This window comes from Gymnoscopelus microlampas (assembly GCF_963454915.1).
Source record: "Gymnoscopelus microlampas genome assembly, chromosome: 5".
Classification (NCBI taxonomy): Eukaryota; Metazoa; Chordata; class Actinopteri; order Myctophiformes; family Myctophidae; genus Gymnoscopelus; species Gymnoscopelus microlampas.
In genome coordinates, this window is record NC_139942.1 from 20,104,732 (window position 1) to 20,124,693 (window position 19,962).

At 42.9% G+C, this 19,962-nt stretch overlaps 1 protein-coding gene across 5 annotated transcripts in view; it reads right to left on the bottom strand.

The window, feature by feature from the left end:
* Nucleotides 1-19,962, bottom strand: part of LOC311046045 (partitioning defective 3 homolog) — a 361,319-nt gene that overhangs the window by 114,656 nt on the left and 226,701 nt on the right. For 4 of the 5 annotated variants that reach the window (XM_084058141.1, XM_084058140.1, XM_084058139.1 and 1 more), the window contains exons 17-20: nucleotides 16,760-16,952; nucleotides 13,987-14,141; nucleotides 12,243-12,287; nucleotides 1,152-1,391 (exon numbers count right to left, since the gene is read on the bottom strand). In XM_084058141.1, coding sequence (XP_083914267.1) covers nucleotides 1,152-1,391; nucleotides 12,243-12,287; nucleotides 13,987-14,141; nucleotides 16,760-16,952 — 633 coding nt within the window. The remainder of the gene's footprint in view (nucleotides 1-1,151; nucleotides 1,392-12,242; nucleotides 12,288-13,986; nucleotides 14,142-16,759; nucleotides 16,953-19,962) is intronic. The other variant, XM_084058142.1, reaches the window with a different exon arrangement.

The following is a 19,962-nucleotide window of genomic DNA, read 5'->3' on the forward strand; positions in this document are numbered from 1 at the left end:
GCACAGACGGATCGTCTTTGTCTCATGTGTCTGTCTTTGTAACAAACCCCCCCAGCCCACGAGTCAAAACGTCAGGGTTTTCTTTTGTTTCCATCAGCTATAATATAGCACAGCCAGTGCACTATACATCTGTGTCGGCGCCGGTACGCCATTGTTGAAAGCAAAGCGAGCAAAGCTGGTGTCTGTGTCTATCTATCGGCAGGCGCTCGGCATTAGTCAAACCTGCTGTCACTCTCATGCAACGTGCCAAAATGCCAAGTCAGGACAGTGAGTCAAACGTCCATGCTTAAACGATGTGTCATCCTACAGTATCCAATGAGGCACCGTATAACACGATGATGTGATATCTCAGTCAACGTCGATGACGTCTCCGTTTTTTTGTACGGTAAGCATTTGAGACGATTGCTCCGAGCCCGAGTGACTCGTGATGAGTGAGCAAGTACAAGGCTTCAGTGTCGAGGACAGAAGAGTCGGCTACTGTACTGATGGACTGGACTGGCTGTATTGGGGGATTGTGGACTTGGTGAACTTACACTTAACAGGACAGTTGTTCAGCCTTATCTCAGCATTATCAGTCCTCTAACCTCAAGGCCTCCTGTATGCCAACAGTGAGATCGAACCTGCTCTCTCTCTCTTGTTCTGCATCAGGCGGGATGATTAGGGTGTATACGACTGTATACTTGTTTAAGGGTATCTTTATTGTGATGTTACTCTGCTGATACAGTTCTATGACCTGTATCTGTAACTTTTACTGCTGTGCTTTCGCTGGCGCCTGAATTTCCCCCACGGGATCAATAAAGGTATCCATCTAAAACCAGTGGTTTTCAACCTTTTTTCGTGTCAAGGACCCCCAAATTGACACATATTAGCCCACGCACCCCCATTTGAAAAGATACGCCAGGGACTCAACCATTTTGATCACTGTATCATGATGTCATCATTAACTCTGAGAGTGTACAAATGGAACCAAACGGACCGTTTGGTCCGTTTGGTTCCATTTGTACACTCTCAGAGTTACAGACACATAAGGGTCAATTTGGTTCCTAACTATTCATTTGGCTGGGCATCCCCTGGAACCCCCTCAAGGACCACTAGGTGGTCCTGGTTGAGAACCACTGATCTAAACCCGTTTCAGCGCGCAACGTTCTTACATGTCTCCATGCCCTCGTCGTCCTCCTCCGCGGCGGACGTGGCCGGCGGCCGGTCGTACGACTTGTCGATGGCCGCGCGGAAGCTCTCGTTGCAGCCCCGCCCCCGGATGATGCGGGGGCGGGGCCTGTGGAAGGGGAGGTCCCCGTTGAGGGTGACCTCCGCCACTGCCGTCTGGAGGCTCTCCAGAGAGCTGGACTTCTTCAGGCCGAGGGACGGTCCCACGTCTCTGGTAGACGAACCTGAGGGAGGAGGAGGAGGGACAACACAGAGATGAACGCTTGCTCCGAAAAAATAGACTCAAAATAGCTTCCTTATAACCCAGTGGTTCTCAAACATTTTCATGTATTTGGGCCGTGGACCCCCCATCTGAAAATATTTTTGTGCCAGGGACCCCAATGAGAGAATATCGTTGCTGTGCTATTTTTGAACAGTTTTGGACATTTTCCGCCCGACAGAGATGATATTGTTGAAAGTTCAAAATCATTCAAAAGTTGTCCAAATTCATCAGGATTATTATTATTATTTTTTCATAAATAGCTGATCTCCAAGCTGGCAACGCGTTGCATCACGGCACATTGTGAGCTTGAAGATTGGCTATTGTTTGAATAGCCAAAGTATAAAATAGGGTTAAATTGGTTAAAATGTTAATGCTATATTAAGTAATTTAGCTGAGGAGCCCCTTGGAACCCCTGTTTGAGAACCACTGCTATAACAGAACTTATATAAAGGTATTTCAGCACAAGTCTTGGTGGTCAAAGGATGCTGAGGCATTGAAAACAAAGATGTGTCACAGCCTACAGTAACATAACCTACTATAAAACAGATATGTAGTTGAGGTATCTATCTAGGTGTGCAACAATGAGAATGTGAGACAGAGTGTCCCAACATCTACTGTCAATTTGCCTTCGCTAAACTGCTACTACTGTTCTAGGTATGTACTACTATTAGGTACACTTATGAAGACGTACTCCTGTTACTGATGTGCAGTGAAAGTACTCCTGCAGTATCTATTTTAACCACATGAACCCTGGTTCTATTCTGGGTTGGGGCGAACATTCGGCAAAAAAAAAAAAACTCTCATGCTCTACCATACAGATTGGACAAAATTAAATTTTATTCATAAAAGCAAAAGGTCCACAGTGCTGCCTTAAAGAGTTGCGTCACTCCATGTCGAATTCCCCTTTAAAACAGCCTGTTGAGCGAAAGACCTTTCTCAATGACAGAAGGAACAGAAAGTATCCTCAAAGTACATCGCCCTGAAATATGATACAGGATGAGCTAAGAGGATGAGAGGGACTATAGATGAATAAGTACAGCACGACTCAGCAGTTATGACACACTGGCATTACACGCAGCTGCTGGCCAACAAGAAAATGGCCAATAACAGACGCCGGCCAAGTATGAACTCATAGGTTCTTCCTTGGTGCTTCCTCCGCAGTTTTTAAGTTCACACTTGGTACAGTACAGAACTTGGAAGCATTTCGTTGCCGTTTCTGGGCAGAAACCTCGTATCTCCATAGTTCAACTTTTGAAGTTTTTTTTTGGACCTACTTCATATGAGAGTGTCGTACAAAAGTTGTGAAAATAACAGATCTACAAGCTCACAAACGACTTGCATTCTATTTTTGCTGATTTAATTGTTTAAAAAAAACACACATTAACCCATTAAGACCTCTGAAGCCGGTTCTACAAATGTCTTCTAAATCCCAATAGTTTTCTAAAAAACGTATGTTGCTATAATCAGTGGTTCTCAAACTTTTTCATAATTGTCAAGGACCCCCAAAATTATATGTATTTGGCCGCGGACCCCCATCTCAAAATACTTTGTTCCAGGGACCCCCAGAGGCAACGATTTGAGTTTGCTTTAAAAGAATATATATATTCAAAGATTTGCACACATTTTCGCAATTTTTCAAAAAATAGCAGATCTACAAGCCCATAGCGCGGCACTCGCGGCTATTCAAAAATAGCAGATATACAAGCTCATAGCGCGGCAGTGCCGCGCTATGAGCTTGTAGATCTGCTATTTTTGAATAGCCAAAGTGTAAAATAATGCTTTTTAGCTCAAAATCTAAAAATGACACAGATGTGTTCCAGGTCTTAATGGGTCAAAGAGGAACGTTTTTTTTATACATACAAGGTTTTCACCTGACAGAGATTTTTTTTGCTTTGGCTACGCATCTTTCTCTGAGTTATACTGCCTCTAGTGCAGGGCTGTGGTGCCAAAAAAAAGGTTGGCCTCTCGACACGTTGTTGAAGTAAAAACACATAATTTCCAGGTAGCGGAACGGCTACTTTGTGTGATTTATACAAATAAAATGCATTTATACCGCCGGCAACAGCATGCTGTGGAAGTGAGTGCATGTGAGAGACTAAAACACTTGATTCTTCTAGTACAGTGGGTTCTCAACGTGGGGTCTGGGGGGGGACCCCCAGGGGTCCTTGAGGGGGACCCCAGCTAAATAATTGATAGTTAGGAACCAAATGGAAAATGATGGGTCTAATATTCCAGCTAAATTAACACTGAGGATTTAAAGTAACATACGGACAGTAACGAAGTACATTTACTTGGAATTTTGGATACTTATGACTTACATTACATTTCAAAGACAAATATTGTAGGACAAAAGTACATTATGAACTAATTATGAATTCACCACTTAAAGGAGTAGTAATGTGATGACCTTGTCATCAAATTATTGGCTTAGGAATGTGACAAAAACGTACAAATCTCCATAAATTCAAGGCAAATTCATGGGGTGTGTAATTGATAGAAAATAAGTCATTTTTTGGGGTGAACAACTACTCCTTTAAGCTCTTTTTTTCATTTATTTGTGAGCTTATAGATCGGCTATTTTCACTATTATTACTATTTGTTTGTTCTAATTTCAAGAACATCTGTGAACTTATGAGAACATATCTATTTCAGTACAACAATGGCTATTGTTATATTACACAATATAATACTGTATATCACAAAGAAAATGTACTTTGTAATTATACATTTATTTAAGCGAACATGTGTAACTCAAATCATTCCTTCTGGGGGAGGGGGTCCCTGAAACTAAATATTTTGAGATGGGGGTCCGTGGCCAAATACATATAATTTTGGTGGTCCTTGACATGAAAAAGTTTGAGAACAAATGATATTATAACAACATAAGTGTTTCAGAAAACTGTTAGGATTTAGAATTCATTTGTACAATCGGCCTCAGGTCTTAATGAGTTAAGTTTACAGAGCAACTTGTAGTTGAGTAATATTTGACCAGGAGTATCTATAACTTTGACCCCAGTACTGCAGTCGAGTACTTTGTGGTTCGTGATCATAACACAGCAGAGTCTCAGCTCCTGAGAGAGAGAGAGAGAGAGTAGGAAGCTGACCATCTGTGCGTCTGAAGGATTACTGTGTGATCAGCCTGACCGACCCTTAACGGCGTAACCGTGTACTAAACCTGCGCTTCTAAATTAAAACTTCCATCACGGAGATATCGTGTGCGCGTGTGAGAGAGAAAAACACGACAAGGTAATTAAATCAAAAAGCAATCTAAATATTTTGAGCGTGTGGGAGTGTTTCTTGTCTCCATATGGTGCACTTCACAAGCAGGAGAGGTGTGTGTGTGAGTGGAGGGGGGGAGGGGGAGGGGGGTGCTGAGGTGTGAAGGTAAATGAGGATAGCGGGAATTGTGTGCGTGTACAGGGGTGGTGTAAAGTAACTAAGTATATTTATTCAAGTACTGTACTTAAGTACAATTTTGAGGTATTTGTACTTTACTTGAGTATTTCCATACTTTTACTTCTACTCCACTGCATCTCAGAGGCAAATATTGTACTTTTTATTCCACTACAATTATTTGAAAACTTTAGATACTAGTTACTTTGCAGATATAAATGATTACATTATGAAACTTACATTAACCACTTTAGCCCTGTTTTATACCAAGGCTAACATATTTGAAAACTAAAATATTTGAAAATAGCCAATCTAGATCTGCTATTTTCAAACATTTTAGTACTTTTACTTTTGGTACTTTAAGTCCATTTTGATACCAATACTTTGGTACTTTTACTCAAGTAAATTTTGAATTGCAGACTTTTACTTGTGACAAGAGTACTTCTACATTGCGGTATTGATACTTTATGGTTAGGGCAGTGGTTCTCAAAGTGGGGTTCGGGGTCCCCAGGGGTCCTTGACATGGGTTCCAGTGGGTCCCCAGCAAAAATGGTTAATACCAAAATCAGTTTGAACCCTATTTTATACTTTGGTTATAAAATGCGACGCGTTGTGAGCTTGTAGATCTGCTATTCTTGAAACTTTTATAAAAAATCTTGAAACTTTTGGATAGAGAATAATTTGGACACTTTTTAACACAAATCTTCTCTTATGGGGGTAAAATACCATGGCAAAAAATATGTTCAGGTGGGGTGTCTGCGGTCAAATACACATCAATTTAGGGGTCCTTGAAAATGTGTGAGAACCACTGGTTTTAGGGAACATCCCTCACACACCTCCCCCACTGATCACCTGGGTGTTCTGTCACTGGGTAAATAAACACACATGTCAACCTGACTGACTAATGTAGAGAGAGAGAGAGAGAGAGAGAGAGAGAGAGAGAGAGAGAGAGAGAGAGAGAGAGAGAGAGAGAGAGAAGAGAGAGAGAGAGAGAGAGAGAGGAGAGCAGATTCAATTGCTCTAACCCATTGAGGCCTGAGGTTCCGATTCTGCAAAATGTCTTCAAAATTCTAAACGGTTTTCTGAAAAACGTATGTTTCTATATCAGTGGTTTTCAAACGTTTTCATGTCAAGGACCCCCACAATGATATGTATTTTGGCTGATATATATTTTGTTCCATGGACCCCCCAGAAGCAAAGATTTGAGTTAATGTTTGCTTTAAAAGAATATATATATTCAAAGATTTGCAGATTAGCAGATCTACAAGCTCATAGCACGGCACTCGGTGCCGCGCTACGAGCTTGTATATCTGCTATTTTTGAATAGCCAAAGTGTAAAATAATGCTTTTTTTAGAGAGAGAGAAGTAGCAGTACTAGGTATCAGGGCTGACTGGGTTCTGTTCATTCTCATCAGTCTGTTTCCTTATCTACTCTCTTTCACGCCACACACAGACACTTTATTTAAGGGCTTTTTCAATGAGCGTCTTTCAGCCGGTCACACCTCAGCGGCGGTGTTAAAAAGAAAATGTTAAGTCACCGCAGATTAGAATTCTGACAAATCTGGTGGTGAGTCATGGCTGTGAAAAAAAAACAGAAGCTTTTTTGAAAAGAGGAGAAAAAAAGTTTCAATGTTGATTTTCTGAAAACCAATGATATTCTAGTTATCTGTTTTGGGGTCAAAAGCTACTGGCAACTCAATGCCAAAGTATTATAATAACTGCAAGGGAAGAAGCCAAACTAAACCTGTCACTTCACTTTACTCAGTTCTGTCACAATGCATGTCACTGGGCGCAGCAGTAAGGCACTATAACTACTTATTCCCTTGTGTATGTACAGTACTTGTATATTCATGTACTGTTTATCAACCTAAGGAACACCATGATACCATATTAATACTTAGTCAAAGTATTATAAAGTACTCACCCTGGGGGTGACTATAACACTTAACCACAATGTGAACAACTTATGTACTTATTTTATCACTAAGGTTAATACACTGGAATAAGGTCATTTAAAATAATAAATACATGATCCTATTTAACGTGGAAACAAGGAGAGGAATGTTTGATGGTGGCAGATAAGGCTCTTTTGGATGTGGCACCGCAAGGGTTGTGGGTACAATTCCACAGAGAATGTATTCCTGGGCATTAGCCTGCACAGCAATGATACAAGGAGGGCAATGCAAGAACACAGGAAAGAATGAGGGTTTAAAACAGCCCCTGAACTCATCGTATGCTGTTGTTTATGTATACAACTACAGTATTATTGTCCAAAACTGTTACTTTTCGGGATTCAAATTCAAAAATAGCAGATACAAGCGCAAAACGCGTCGTATTGCGATCTACTCTTTTTGATACCTTTGTGTGACACTGCAGTATGATCAAGTAGGACATAGATTTACAAAAAAAACATACAAAGTTAACCACTTAAACCCTATATAGTTGACCGGAGTCACTCAGGGCTTTATAATGTACTAGTGTCTTTTCTGTTTTCACTCTACATTCAATATTTTCACTGAAAATAGCCGATCTACAAGGTCTCAAGAGCTGAGAGCTTGTAGATCTGCTATTTTCTACAACTCTTTCCCCCTCGAATACGGATGCCTGGGTGGTTAAAATATGGATATAAGAGGTTTCTGCGCGGCTTCATGAGCCACTTTGGCACGCGTAGATTTATGGCATGACGGAAACATCTCTGAGTTAACGTGTGAATGAAAAAGCGAGCGCTGGGGGGGGGCTGGGATTGGCTGGCGGGTTAGCTAACAGTCCTGTATTGTCCTCTGCCACTGAGGTGCCCCCGTCAAACATGTGGCTACGGCCTGTGTCAACAAAAAATCTCTCAACCAATAAGGATACAGGGGGGGGGGGGGGGGGGCTCGCTATTCAATCATTCCCCCCACACCTGGAGCTACCGTTTTAAATCTTAATATCGTGATGATGCAGTCATTTAGCCGCAAACGCTCGTATCCAGAGTGACCGGTGACGCGCGAGTATAGGCAGGCAAAGTTCAGAGTCTTGTTCGAGGGCACTTTGACACGGGGCTGCGACGGGGGGATTGAACCAGGGACCTTTCCTGTTAATGGACACTCGCTGTAACTACGAGGGCACGCCGCCATCATGTCAGCAGCTGTCACACGGGCTTTGGTTTCAGCAAAGCTGGCTGTGTGGTGTTTTGGCCTTGGTAAATGGTCCATGGCTCATTGCTACTTAACCGGGGGAGGAGTGGGGATGTGTGTGGCGTTCAAGAAAAACAAGGCCGGGGGAATTAGAAGAGCGTTGAAGAGAAAATAAACGCTGGCTGGTTAAAGAAAACAGCATGAAATCTATTAGCTCGCAACGTGGGGATAAATTGAAAAGGTGATAAAAGAATGGCTGCCTTTTCGGAATGTTAACATGGCAACATGTTATGTTATGTTATGCCTAAAATGTTAGCATTTAGCTGTAATATCTCATGTATCATCTATCATTCAAATGATACAGCTGTTATATAATAAGAACTATATAATATCTCATTTACCTCTAAGGAAAGAAATGCATAATATTTACATAATTTTTAAAAAGATCTGTGTTCGAAAAAAGTGAAATTGTCTCACCCCACTGGTGGAAATGCAGGAGTTTATTACTAAGCATGTAACAATTTATCGTAAATACAGTGACGGCTCCAGAGAATTCTGACAGGGGGGGCTATGTGGGGGCTGACTTTTTTCCAGCGCGTGCATGCGTCCCGTGCGCCCACGCGCTTCGCACACGCGCGCGATTTTTTTGCGGTTTCGGGACGGAAAATGTGCGGGTTTGGGTGGGTTTTGGTACTTTTTTTCCTTTACTTTATTTCGGTTTTAGGGTTAGGGTTAGGGTTAGGTTAGGGTTACGTTATTTAATTCTCGTTCTCATAAATAAAATAAAAAAATCTTAAAAATTGGGTTTGTGGCAGGGAATGCTTAGGGGGGGCTAGGCCTTCGCCAGGGGGTGCTTGTGCCCCCCCAAGACCCCCCCTGGCGCCGTCCCTGCGTAAATACATTACCATCGATTCAAACTGGTGACAATTTCAATCGATTTAATCATTATTTTAAATACAGGATCTTTGTAAGAGAATTGATTTAAAAAAAAGAGTTTTCAGTCATGTGCTACAGTATAGAAAAGAGGATAAGAGAAAAAAAAGTATTGTAAAATAAATAAATAATAATAATAACAATAATACTAATTTAATTACAATTATTATGGAAACTCATTTTGTCTGGAAACTCATTTTGGGTTTAAAAAATCGTGAAAAATCGTATTGTGAGTTGAGTGCATCGTTGCAGTACATGCCTACTTATTACTGATTTAAATAACTTGTTAAGACAGATTTTTACAGTTGCTGAAAGCTACTTCCCGATCGAGCAATGGCCAAAATGGCTCACTTGATGCCACCATAATGATACAGACAGATACATGTTTATTTACATATTTCTGAACATATGGCGCACATGTTCTTCATTGACGGGGTCACTATTGTATAACACATTGTAAACGATGTGCTGTCCATGTCATTATGAAGTATTTAGTGCTAATCCTGCTATATATGTGTTATATACATATCATTTAGATATGGTGAATTAACAGAAGGATATACAAAGGCCACATTCAGTCTGGTGCAGTGGTGGAAAAAGTACACAAATTCTTTACTTAAGTAAAAGTACCAATACTGCAATATAAAAATACTCTGTTACAAGTAAAAGTCCAGAATTCAAAATTAACTTGAGTAAAAGTACAAAAGTATTGGCATCAAAATGTACTTAAAGTACCAAAAGTAAAAGTACTAAATATTTGAAAATAGCCGATCTACAAGCTCACAACGCGTCGCGATGCGACGCGTTGTGAGCTTGTAGATCTGCTATTTTCAAATAGCCTATGAATAAAATAGGTTTAAAGTGGTTAATGTATGTTTTATAATATCATAATTTATATCTAAAAGTAACTAGTAACTAAAGTTTTCAAATAATTGTAGTGGAGTAAAAGTACAATATTTGCCTCTGAGATGTAGTGGAGTAGAAGTAAAAGTAATGGAAATTGGAAATACTCAAGTAAAGTACAAATACCTCAAAATGTTACTTAAGTATAGTACTTAAGTAAATGTACTTAGTTACTTTCCACCACTGCTGGTGCATGCTCTTCCATACACATCTCCCTCTATCTCTCTCCACCTTTCTTCTCTCGTGTCTCTCTTCATTGCCTTCAGCAGGATCTGTTCTGCTATTTTCACACCTTCCTCAATGTCTCAGTAGCTTTCAGTCCTTCTCACTCTCTTGCATGTGCAGTGAGTTCAGTGGTGTCTGATGTGATAGCATTCTTTTCTGGGTGTCCCCCTCTCTCTCCGAGTTCTCCACTCTCTCTGAGCTCTCTCTCTCGCTCCGTCTCTCCGTCTGAGTTTCTCTCAGAGTGTCTCTCTCTCTCTCTCTCTCTCTCTGAACCTCTTTCTCTGAGTCACCCTCGTTCTCCGAGTTTTTCTTCAGGCTTTATTGGCATGACATTTGACATGAGTTGCCAGAGCACAATTACGATTATAAAAGGTTAAAGTTACAATCTATCTATCCATTTCTGAGTCTCCCGCCTCTGCACTTCTCTTTCAGCGATGCCTATTCTGTTATTTTCACTCCTTCTCTTTTTGTTTGCCTCAGTCTTTCTCTCACTTGCCCGCTCTTTCCACTTTTCAGCACAGGCTCTCTCTCTCTCTCTGTGACTTAAGCAGCAGGCCTCTGTTCAGCCGAAATGATGGTGAAAACACACCAACGTCTTGACAATGACGGATGACTCGCTGTCAGCGCCCAGTCTTAGCCAAGGACAGAGCGCTTTCTCTCTACTCTTCCTCTCTCCTCTACACACACACACACACACACACCACACACACACACACACACACACACACAACATCCTTGACACACGCCTTGCACAAAACAATTAGCGCCACGGCCACATTTGCCACGAGACAATCAAATCTTCGCTAGTTGCCCGCCCACTTTCCAACCGCGCTGAGCTATACGACCTCAAACTGTCTGAGGCACCGAGGGAGTTTTTTCACCGCACTCAGCAATGGATCCGTCTTGTCAACAGGCAGAACGACTACCTGGAACGCTGCATGAGGAGGAAATCAAATGGCAAGACCCATTTGTTGTAATCTGTAAGAATGTGGAGGGAGGTGTTTATTTGTGAAGGAATAATGGAGTATGTCTGTAGTCTGTGGCTTCTCTTGCACTATACTCTCTTTGCGATGTCAAGATCAATGTTGCTCAAACTTCAATCTTCAGGACGCCAATCTAGTCAAGTCAAGTCACCTTTATTTATATAGGAAATTTAAAAACAACAGAAGTTGACCCAAAGTGCTTTACAATCATAATAACATAATCAAATCACACCCAGTGTGAAGTGGGCGGTGTGTGGTCATCACAACATGACTCACTTAAAAAAAGATTAAATTACTTTTTTTTAAAGTCCATACTGCTATTCATAGGGCTGCACATGTGTCATGTGTTTCGCTAGCCAATCACATCACAGTTAGTGGTGATGACACTAGCTGTAATGTGCTGCAGACGCTGTAGAACCCTCAGTGTTAATTTAATTTTGAGAATCTACTAAATGGACCAGGTAAGGTGCATTTGGTTCTTAACTATCCATCATTTAGTTGGGGACCCCCTGGAACCCCCCTTTACCACATGTGTTTCGGTGTGACAAGGCCACTTTGTCCATATTTCACCTGAATCCTGTCTATTGTGACGAGGACAATCGGACTAATAAAACTCCGCCAGAGTAAAACACATCTGGATGACAGGTTTTACATAGGCTAGCTGAGTTTTTTTCCAGCATTGGCAGGGTTTAACGTCAGGTTTTTAACATGTCCTCCTCACAACAGAAACATAGAATTAAGGTAAAAAAGAAATACGACCCCTGTCGTCTTAGAGAACTAGGACTTGAGTTACAACTGTACTTTGATCACCTTTCTCCTGTCTACACACCAAATCTCTTCGCCAAAAACAGGCTATCTACAAGCTCACAATGCGTCGCGTTAGATCGGCTATTTTTGGCTAATGTTCCCCCGACGCTGGGGTTCAAGTGGTTAACTATCCTAGATTGTAAGCCGTTGAGGTCTCTTCACCAATGCCACCAAGACACATTCCTGTAGGTTTTCCCGATCAGCGACTTGTGTATAAAAACACGCAAAATGAAAAATGAAATGAATTTCTATCTCATGGGCGCGATCACACCGAGATGCATCGCTAGAAACGTACCTGTGTTGTTGTTGTTTTTTGTCACTGTACTGTAATTTAGGTGAAATCCTAATAGACACAGACCCTTGTTTACCAAGGAGTGTTTCTGAAGCGTTCGCGCCTGTGTAAGCGACGCATCTCAGTGTGATCGTCCCGCTATGACACAACCAATTCCTTACCTGCGTTGGCCTCGGGCCTCGGGGTGAGGTTAATCTCGTCCGCTACTGTTAAAGGGAGGAGGAAGGATGCAGAGAAGAGAGGTATAGGAAGAATATGGGGGGTTGAGGGGGGGCAAACATTTGGGGGAGGTTCAGTTAGTTAGTACTCATCACAGTCGGCATGCAACATTCCAAGCATGGAGGCTTTGGACAGAGCAAACATCACACAATGTCTCCATCTCCGTTAGGGATCGGACGTCATGCGAGAGAGAGGAAATTAAAACAAGAGGGGAGTTGAGGATAGCAATCACTCGTCGGCCATGACAGCGTGCAGCGCGGACAATCTGATTCAGCCACGTTAGATATCATTATGAGGAGAGTGGGTGTGAGAGGGAGAGAGAGAGAGAGAGACACGCTCTACAGCCAGAAGCATTCATCATTACAGGTCGGAAGCCATTACTGTGAAGTTGTGTGGGCAGCGAATGTTTCGACGTTGTTTTCATACAACAACATAACAGAGGAGGGCTGGGGGGTGGGGTGAAATGTTGGAATATGGGGGTATTATTTGAGGTGTGCAAAAGTGTTCACAGAGACCTGGTTTGGTCAAGATATTCCCTCAAGTTGATGCGGACTTGACCGAGAACTCCGTTTAAAGTCGATGTATTTACTACATTCACGAAGAATGTATAGCCTCGATCTCCAGGCTTTTATTTTTTAGTTTTGCTCAAAAAATAAAAGCCTAGACCAGCCTGTTGACGTTCATGGAATAGAAAGTGTTTCATTTCCCCAACCAACCAGAGTGCAGTGGGCGTCGCTCCAAATGTTGTGACGTCAGGGCTCTCAATGCTGCACATAGGGGCGCTGGGCGGGGCGAGGGCTGACAAGACATATTGATGAACCAATGGGATCTGACGGAAATTTTTCTCCGGAGATTTTGAACCCGCCCCTCTATGCCAGATATGAGACACGCTAGGGCAGTCTAGTAAGAATGTAATATGAGTTATGTCACATAACCAGTGGTGTAAAGTAACTAAGTATATGTACTCAAGTACTATACTTAAGTACAATTTGGAGGTACTTTTACTTTACTGGAGTACTTCCAATTGTCTATGATTTTAATTCTACTCCACTACATCTCAGAGGCAAATATTGTACTTTTACTCCACTACAATTATTTGAACATTTTAGTTACTATTTACTTTGCAGATACAAATAATTATATTATAAAATATACATTAACCACTTGAGCCCTGTTTTATACCTAGGCTATTTGAAAATAGCCGATCTACAAGCTCACAACGCGTCGCGATGCGACGCGTTGTGAGCTTGTAGATCTGCTATTTTCAAACATTTTAGTACTTTTACTTTTGGTACTTTAACTACATTTTGATACCAACACTTTTGTTCTTTTACTCAAGTACATTTTTAATTCCAGACTTTTACTTGTAACACTTGAGTACTTCTACATTGCAGTATTGATACTTTTACTTAAGTAAAACATTTGAGTACTTTTTCCACCGCTGCACATAACTCATACACATCACATACAGCATATCCCGCTGTGTATGATGTTCTTACTAAGTACTGTACCTGTCATATCAGCCCTAGGAGTTATCAGTTATCAGCCTTAGGGGGTTATCAGTATTATTTTTGTAATCATTTCCCTTACCAAGTGTGATTAAAGGCTAAGGGTACGTGATCCTAAAAGATAAAGCATGGTTCCTGATGAGGACAGGTGGATGGTACTGTAGCCATAGTGTTGTACCTAGGTCCATGCTCTTGGACTTGCGCGTCTTGATGATCTCCAGCTGCGAGGCGGCGTCTCCAAACTGCTTGGTGCGTTTCTCCGACATGCTCTGTCTGCCGAAGCCCTCCCTGTGGAACCCCACGTCTGGGTCTGTCTCCTCTGGGCTCAGAGAACTAGGAGAGGAGAGGAGAGGAGAGGAGGGGAGGGGAGGGGAGGGGAGAGGAGAGGAGAGGAGAGGAGAGGAGAGGAGAGGAGAGGAGAGGAGAGGAGGGGAGGGGAGGGGAGGGGAGAGGAGAGGAGAGGAGAGGAGAGGAGAGGAGAGAGAGGAGGGAGGGGAGGGGAGGGGAGAGGAGAGGAGAGGAGAGGAGAGGAGAGGAGAGGAGAGGGAGGGGAGGGGAGGGGAGGGGAGGGGAGAGGAGAGGAGAGGAGAGGAGAGGAGAGGAGAGGAGAGGAGAGGAGAGGAGAGGAGAGGAGAGGAGAGGAGGAATAAAAAGTTAACTTTATATTTATTTATTTCACTTTATTAATTAACTTATTTAACCCGAAGAACACAGTTAACCCGGCCTGAGGCCGGTTCTACAAATGGCTTCTAAATCAGTGATTCTCAAACCTTTTCGTGCCAAGGACCCCCAAATTTAAATTTATATATATATATATATGGCCGCGGACCCCCATCCAAATTTTCTTTTGCCAAAGACCCCTCGAAGAGAAGATTTGTGTTAAAAAAATATATACATATTCAAGATTTTTCAAACAATGTTCAAAAATAGCAGATGTACAAGCTCGCAGAGCGCCACGAAGCTGTGAGCTTGTACATCTGCTATTTTTGAACAACACATCTAAAATGACACAGATGCTTTCCCGGTTTTAACAGGTTAAAGGAAATAGGGAGAGAATAAGGAAAGAGCAGGATGAGGTAAGAGTGAGATGAAAGGATGGATGGATGGTGTGGAAAGACAGCGAGATAAAGAGAGAGCGACAGAAAGAGAGAGAGGGTGGGGGCGGGCATGTGTTGTCAGCAGTGGAGAGAGTGGAATGGAAGGAGGAGGAAAAGTCAGGGAAGGAGAGAGGGGGACGGATGGAGGAAGAGAAGAGGGACAAACGAAAGTGTGGTAGAAGGGAGAGAATAAATGAAATAAAGATACGAGAAATTGATCAAGAGAAACGGGAGAGAGAGAGAGAGAGAGAGAGAGAGAGAGAGAGAGAGAGAGAGAGAGAGAGAGAGAATAGCAATCCAAACCGAAGCATAAACAGAGACAGAGAGAGAGAGGAACAGAATGAGAGAGAGAGAGAGGGTTTTTAGAATTTAGATCGCTGCTCAAGTCATCAGAGGCCTCATCAGCAATGTGTACAGGATCAAATCAGCCCTCTGTACTCAACACAAACACTGATGATTGCTGTAGCAGTGGCCCTGCTGCTAAATCACTGTGCCACACGTGCATGCACGTGCGCAATCACGCACACAAACGCGCCAGACAGTGTTGCCAGATTCTGTGAGAGAAACAAGCAAGCAGGTCTAGGAAAACCAGCGCAAAAGAAGCGACTATGGGCCACATGAGCACTTTATCATATACGTCAGCTATTTGAAAATAGCAGATCTACAAGCTCGTAGAGCTTGTAGATCTGCTATTTTCAAATAAAATCTTGCGGGGAACTTATAATAAGCAGATCTGGCAACCCCCTGACGCCAGATGAAGATGAAAACCTCATCAGCTCTGGGTCAGAAACGGGGGTCCTTCACATCAGGTCAAGTGGCCAAGTTGAAGTGGGCTGCCTGGTCACAATCAGAGAGGCTTCAGACAGGAATAATGTCTAACGAACACGCACAGTCTCACACACACACACGCGCGCGCGCGAACATACACACACACACTCAAAAACAAACCGTGCAGGGACACCGTGACCTTGTATAGATTCCAGGCTTTTCTCGCATGTAAAAACTCCCTGGAATACATTTACATGAAACACTGTCAATTCTAAGGCGCTGCCATCATGTGCAGCTGCGAGAAACTAAAAGCGGCCGGAATTTCTTGAACATACAAATCAAGGAGGGCGAGAGCCTCACAGCAAAGTGTGTGTAACGTGAGTGGAGCGATGAAGTCGCCCAGTCAAACAAGAGAGCTGGGATTTCAAACAGCCGAGCCAAATTGACATTATAAATAGTTAGTCTATGGGAGAACTGTGTGGTTTACGTTCGAGGCTGGAAAGCTTACACAGTGCCTGACAAAGGAGTGAAAGACACGAGGAAATTAGTGAAAAGAAAATGTGGAAGAATGGATTGGTTTAATAAACATATGTACCCGTGCAAGGCTAGTGATCAAAACCCCACCAAAGCTCTCTCTCCTGGGCGAGGATGAAAAGCCACCACAGCGTTCTCTCCTGGGCTAAGAACAGAGATTTCTATCCTGTGCTACGAGTACATTACTGCCTCTTTTAATTTAAAGGAATACTTCACCCCCCCAAATTACTTTCCCCCCCCCCCATCAACTACCCTGTGAAGCCTTGCATTCATGGAGAGTTTTTGTTTGTGTTCCATTACATTCACAGTGAATGAAACATCCCAAACTAAAGAGAATATAGTTCTTGATGAATTGAAGAAAATAGGAGTCCAATATTAACAACAGCAAAACAATATAAAAAGAATCCTTCCCCGTGAAGGAATTCAACACAAACAAAAATTCTCCCATGAATTCATGGTGTGAGTAATTGATAGAAAAGTCATTTTGGGGCTGAAATATTCCTTTAAGATAACAATTTTGAACATCGCCACGCAGAAATGTCCTCGCCCCACCTCTCGATCTGACTGGGCAGCTCCTTGGCCCAGGGCGGCGTCGTCACCACCTCGGCGGCGAATCCCATGTCGTCGTGGGAGCTGGACGACGATTGGTCGGAGAGGTGCGGCGGGAGCAGCGGCGGCCTATCGTCTTCGATGATGACGGTGTCGTCCTGGGGCATGTTGACGGTGGGAGACAGCTGGTAGTTACCTGGCAGAGAGAGGAGAGAGAAGATGAGTCTCCATGAGAAAAGCATTAAGCAAAAAAACATTAACTCCACGTGAACTCCACGCTATTTTAGAATCACTTCATTGTCAATTACCACAATGTCTTTTTAGCCTGTCCGTCCTTGACACACACACACACACACACACACACACACACACACACACACACACACACACACACAGTCCCCTAGCCCACACAGGAATGACATTATTAGGGGTCAGAAGAACAGCGCCCCAGGTGCATTTTTGGGGTTCAGTGCATTGCTCAAGGGCACTTTGGCAGAGTTGATAGGCACCACAGATTTTGTCCCAGCCAACCTCCACCCAGTGCACACACACACACACCCCGGGTCATATGGGACACACACGCCAAGTTTGAGGCCGTTTGGTCGGATACCGCCCGAGTTATGCCCGGGACAGACAGACAAACAGACAGGTTTCATGAATTCATGGATAAATAAATAATGTAAATGCTTCACCGCTGCTACATAGTATATTCCTCTTTTATCCACTGTAAGTTGACAGTACATGTTTGACCCTACACACCCTCCATCAGGGTCTTGAGTTCTGGAGTGTTGTTAGCTGTGCACCCATACTACTGGTGATTGATTGTTCACAGAGACTTTGGCTACAGCACATTTATATTTATACCTGTTTAACCCATTGAGACCTGAAGCCGATTCTACATGTCTCCTAAATCCCAACAGTTTTCTGAAAAACGTATGTTTCTATATCAGACCCCCATCAAAATATGTTGTTCCAGGGACCCCCAGAAGCAAATATTTGATTTTCAAAAATAGCAGATCTACAAGCTCGTAGCGTGGCACTCGGTGCCGCGCTACGAGCTTGTATATCTGCTATTTTTGAATAGCCAAACTGTAAAATAATGCTTTTTAGCTCAAATCAAAAAGTGACACAGATGCGTTCCAGGTCTTAATGGGTTAAATATATCTCTCTACCTCCATCTATATATCTGTCCTGTTTCATATTGCGGTGCTGCTATATGACAACTGAATTCCCCCCCCCCCCCCCGGGATCAATATAGGGTCTATCTATCTATCTTTCTAGAACGCTGTAGTTTACGGTCTCAGCCAGAGCCAACAATTCCAAATGCAACCCACAGGGGGAAAAAAATCACATTGTATATGATTAAAAACCAACAGCAGAGGCAACAAGAGAGGTCTACCGGGCTCGGTGCTGTTGTCCTCAGATAACGTTGGCGTGACCCCCTGTGAGGACAGCGTTATGCCTGATCGTACAGTACACTCGGTTGCGTCCCCACAGTGTCGCACGGCGAAAAACGGCAGATATACAAAATGGCACGATGTGTGCCCACGTTGTGAGCTTGTACATCTGCCATTGTCGGCTTGAAGATACATATTAAGTGATGCTAACGAGACACAGTGAAACATTGTGCTGTTCAGACATCCCTCTCCCCAGCGGGGAGCGAGTTCATGTTTTCAAGGCAACAGATAAACAATTCGAGATAACTCCGTTACCAAGAAAACAAGTTTCACACATACACACGGGGGGACTTTTTTTTTTTTTTGGTAAACACAAGACCAACACTATTTTTTTTTACATTTTCTGTTCATATTTAACCCATTAAGACCTGCAACTGTGTCATTTTTAGATTTGAGCTAAAAAGCATTATTTTACACTTTGGGCTATTCAAAAATAGCAGATATACAAGCTCATAGCGCGGCACCGAGTGCCGCGCTACGAGCTTGTAGATCTGCTATTTTTGAAAATTCGTGAAAATGTGTGCAAATCTTTGAATATATATATATTTTTAAAGCGAACATTTTTAACTCAAATCTTTGCTTCTGGGGGTCCCTGGAACAAAATATTTTGATGGGGGTCCGCGGCCAAATACATATCATTGTGGGGGTCCTTGACATGAAAAAGATTGAGCACCACTGATATAGAAACATACGTTTTTCAGAAAACTGTTGAGATTTAGGACACGTGTAGAATCGGCTTCAGGTCTCAATGGGTTAAACAGGGTGAAAGCCCTCCTGGCTAATCTGCTTATTGCCAAGCACACTGTGTTGGCAGTGGGTACAATGGCACTGCTATGTCAGAGAGAACGCCATGATTAATTCAAGCTGCATGCTCGCAAATAAAGATAAACCCCTCTCTTGTGCTGCGGCAAAAAAAAAAAAAAAAAACTCCACAAAAACAAGAAAATAAATAAATAAATAAGTCCCCTTTTTCTGTGCCTCTGATAGAGCGTGGGGCTTAACCCATTGATACCTGGAACGCATCTGTGTCACTTTAGATGTCTTTGGCTATTCAAAAATAGCAGATATACAAGCTCGTAGCGCGGCACCGAGTGCCGCGCTACGAGCTTGTAGATCTGCTATTTTTGAAAAATCGTGAAAATGTATTTTGTATATTTTTTTCCGAAAATTGTTAGGATTCAGAATTTTTCTAGAAGCGGCCTCAGGTCTCAATTGGTTAAGAACTATCATTGGTATTCGGTGCCACGACTCTGTCTTTTAATCTGTTATTTATTTTCTTTTTTTCTGGTAGATGTCCACGGCAGTAGAAGGGCAGCCAGTCTCAGTGCCACATAAAAAGTTGTGTTTGCTGAGCGCCCAGGGGGGGCTTGGCTACAGAAAGCTCTGGGGGGCTTTGTACTGGAGGACCTGGCAGAGTGTGTGTGTGTGCGTGTGTGTGTGTGTGTGTGTGTGTGTGTGTGTGTGTGTGTGTGTGTGTGTGTGTGATCCTAATGTGTTCGACACAGTGGGGTTGCTGTGAGCTACTGGGTTACTGCTGGGCCAGTCTGTCCTCCTGGCCAGTATGGGGGGAATGGTGGGAGAGACTGACCCGTTTGTTACTGGAGTTGAATTGGGAGAGAGAGAGAGATAATGGGGCAAATGTTTATGTAAATCCGTCTGTGTCTGTGTGTGTGTGTGTGCGTGTGTGTGTGCGTGCGTGTGTGCGCGTGTCTGTGTGTGTGTGTGTGTGTGTGTGTGCGTGCGTTGTCT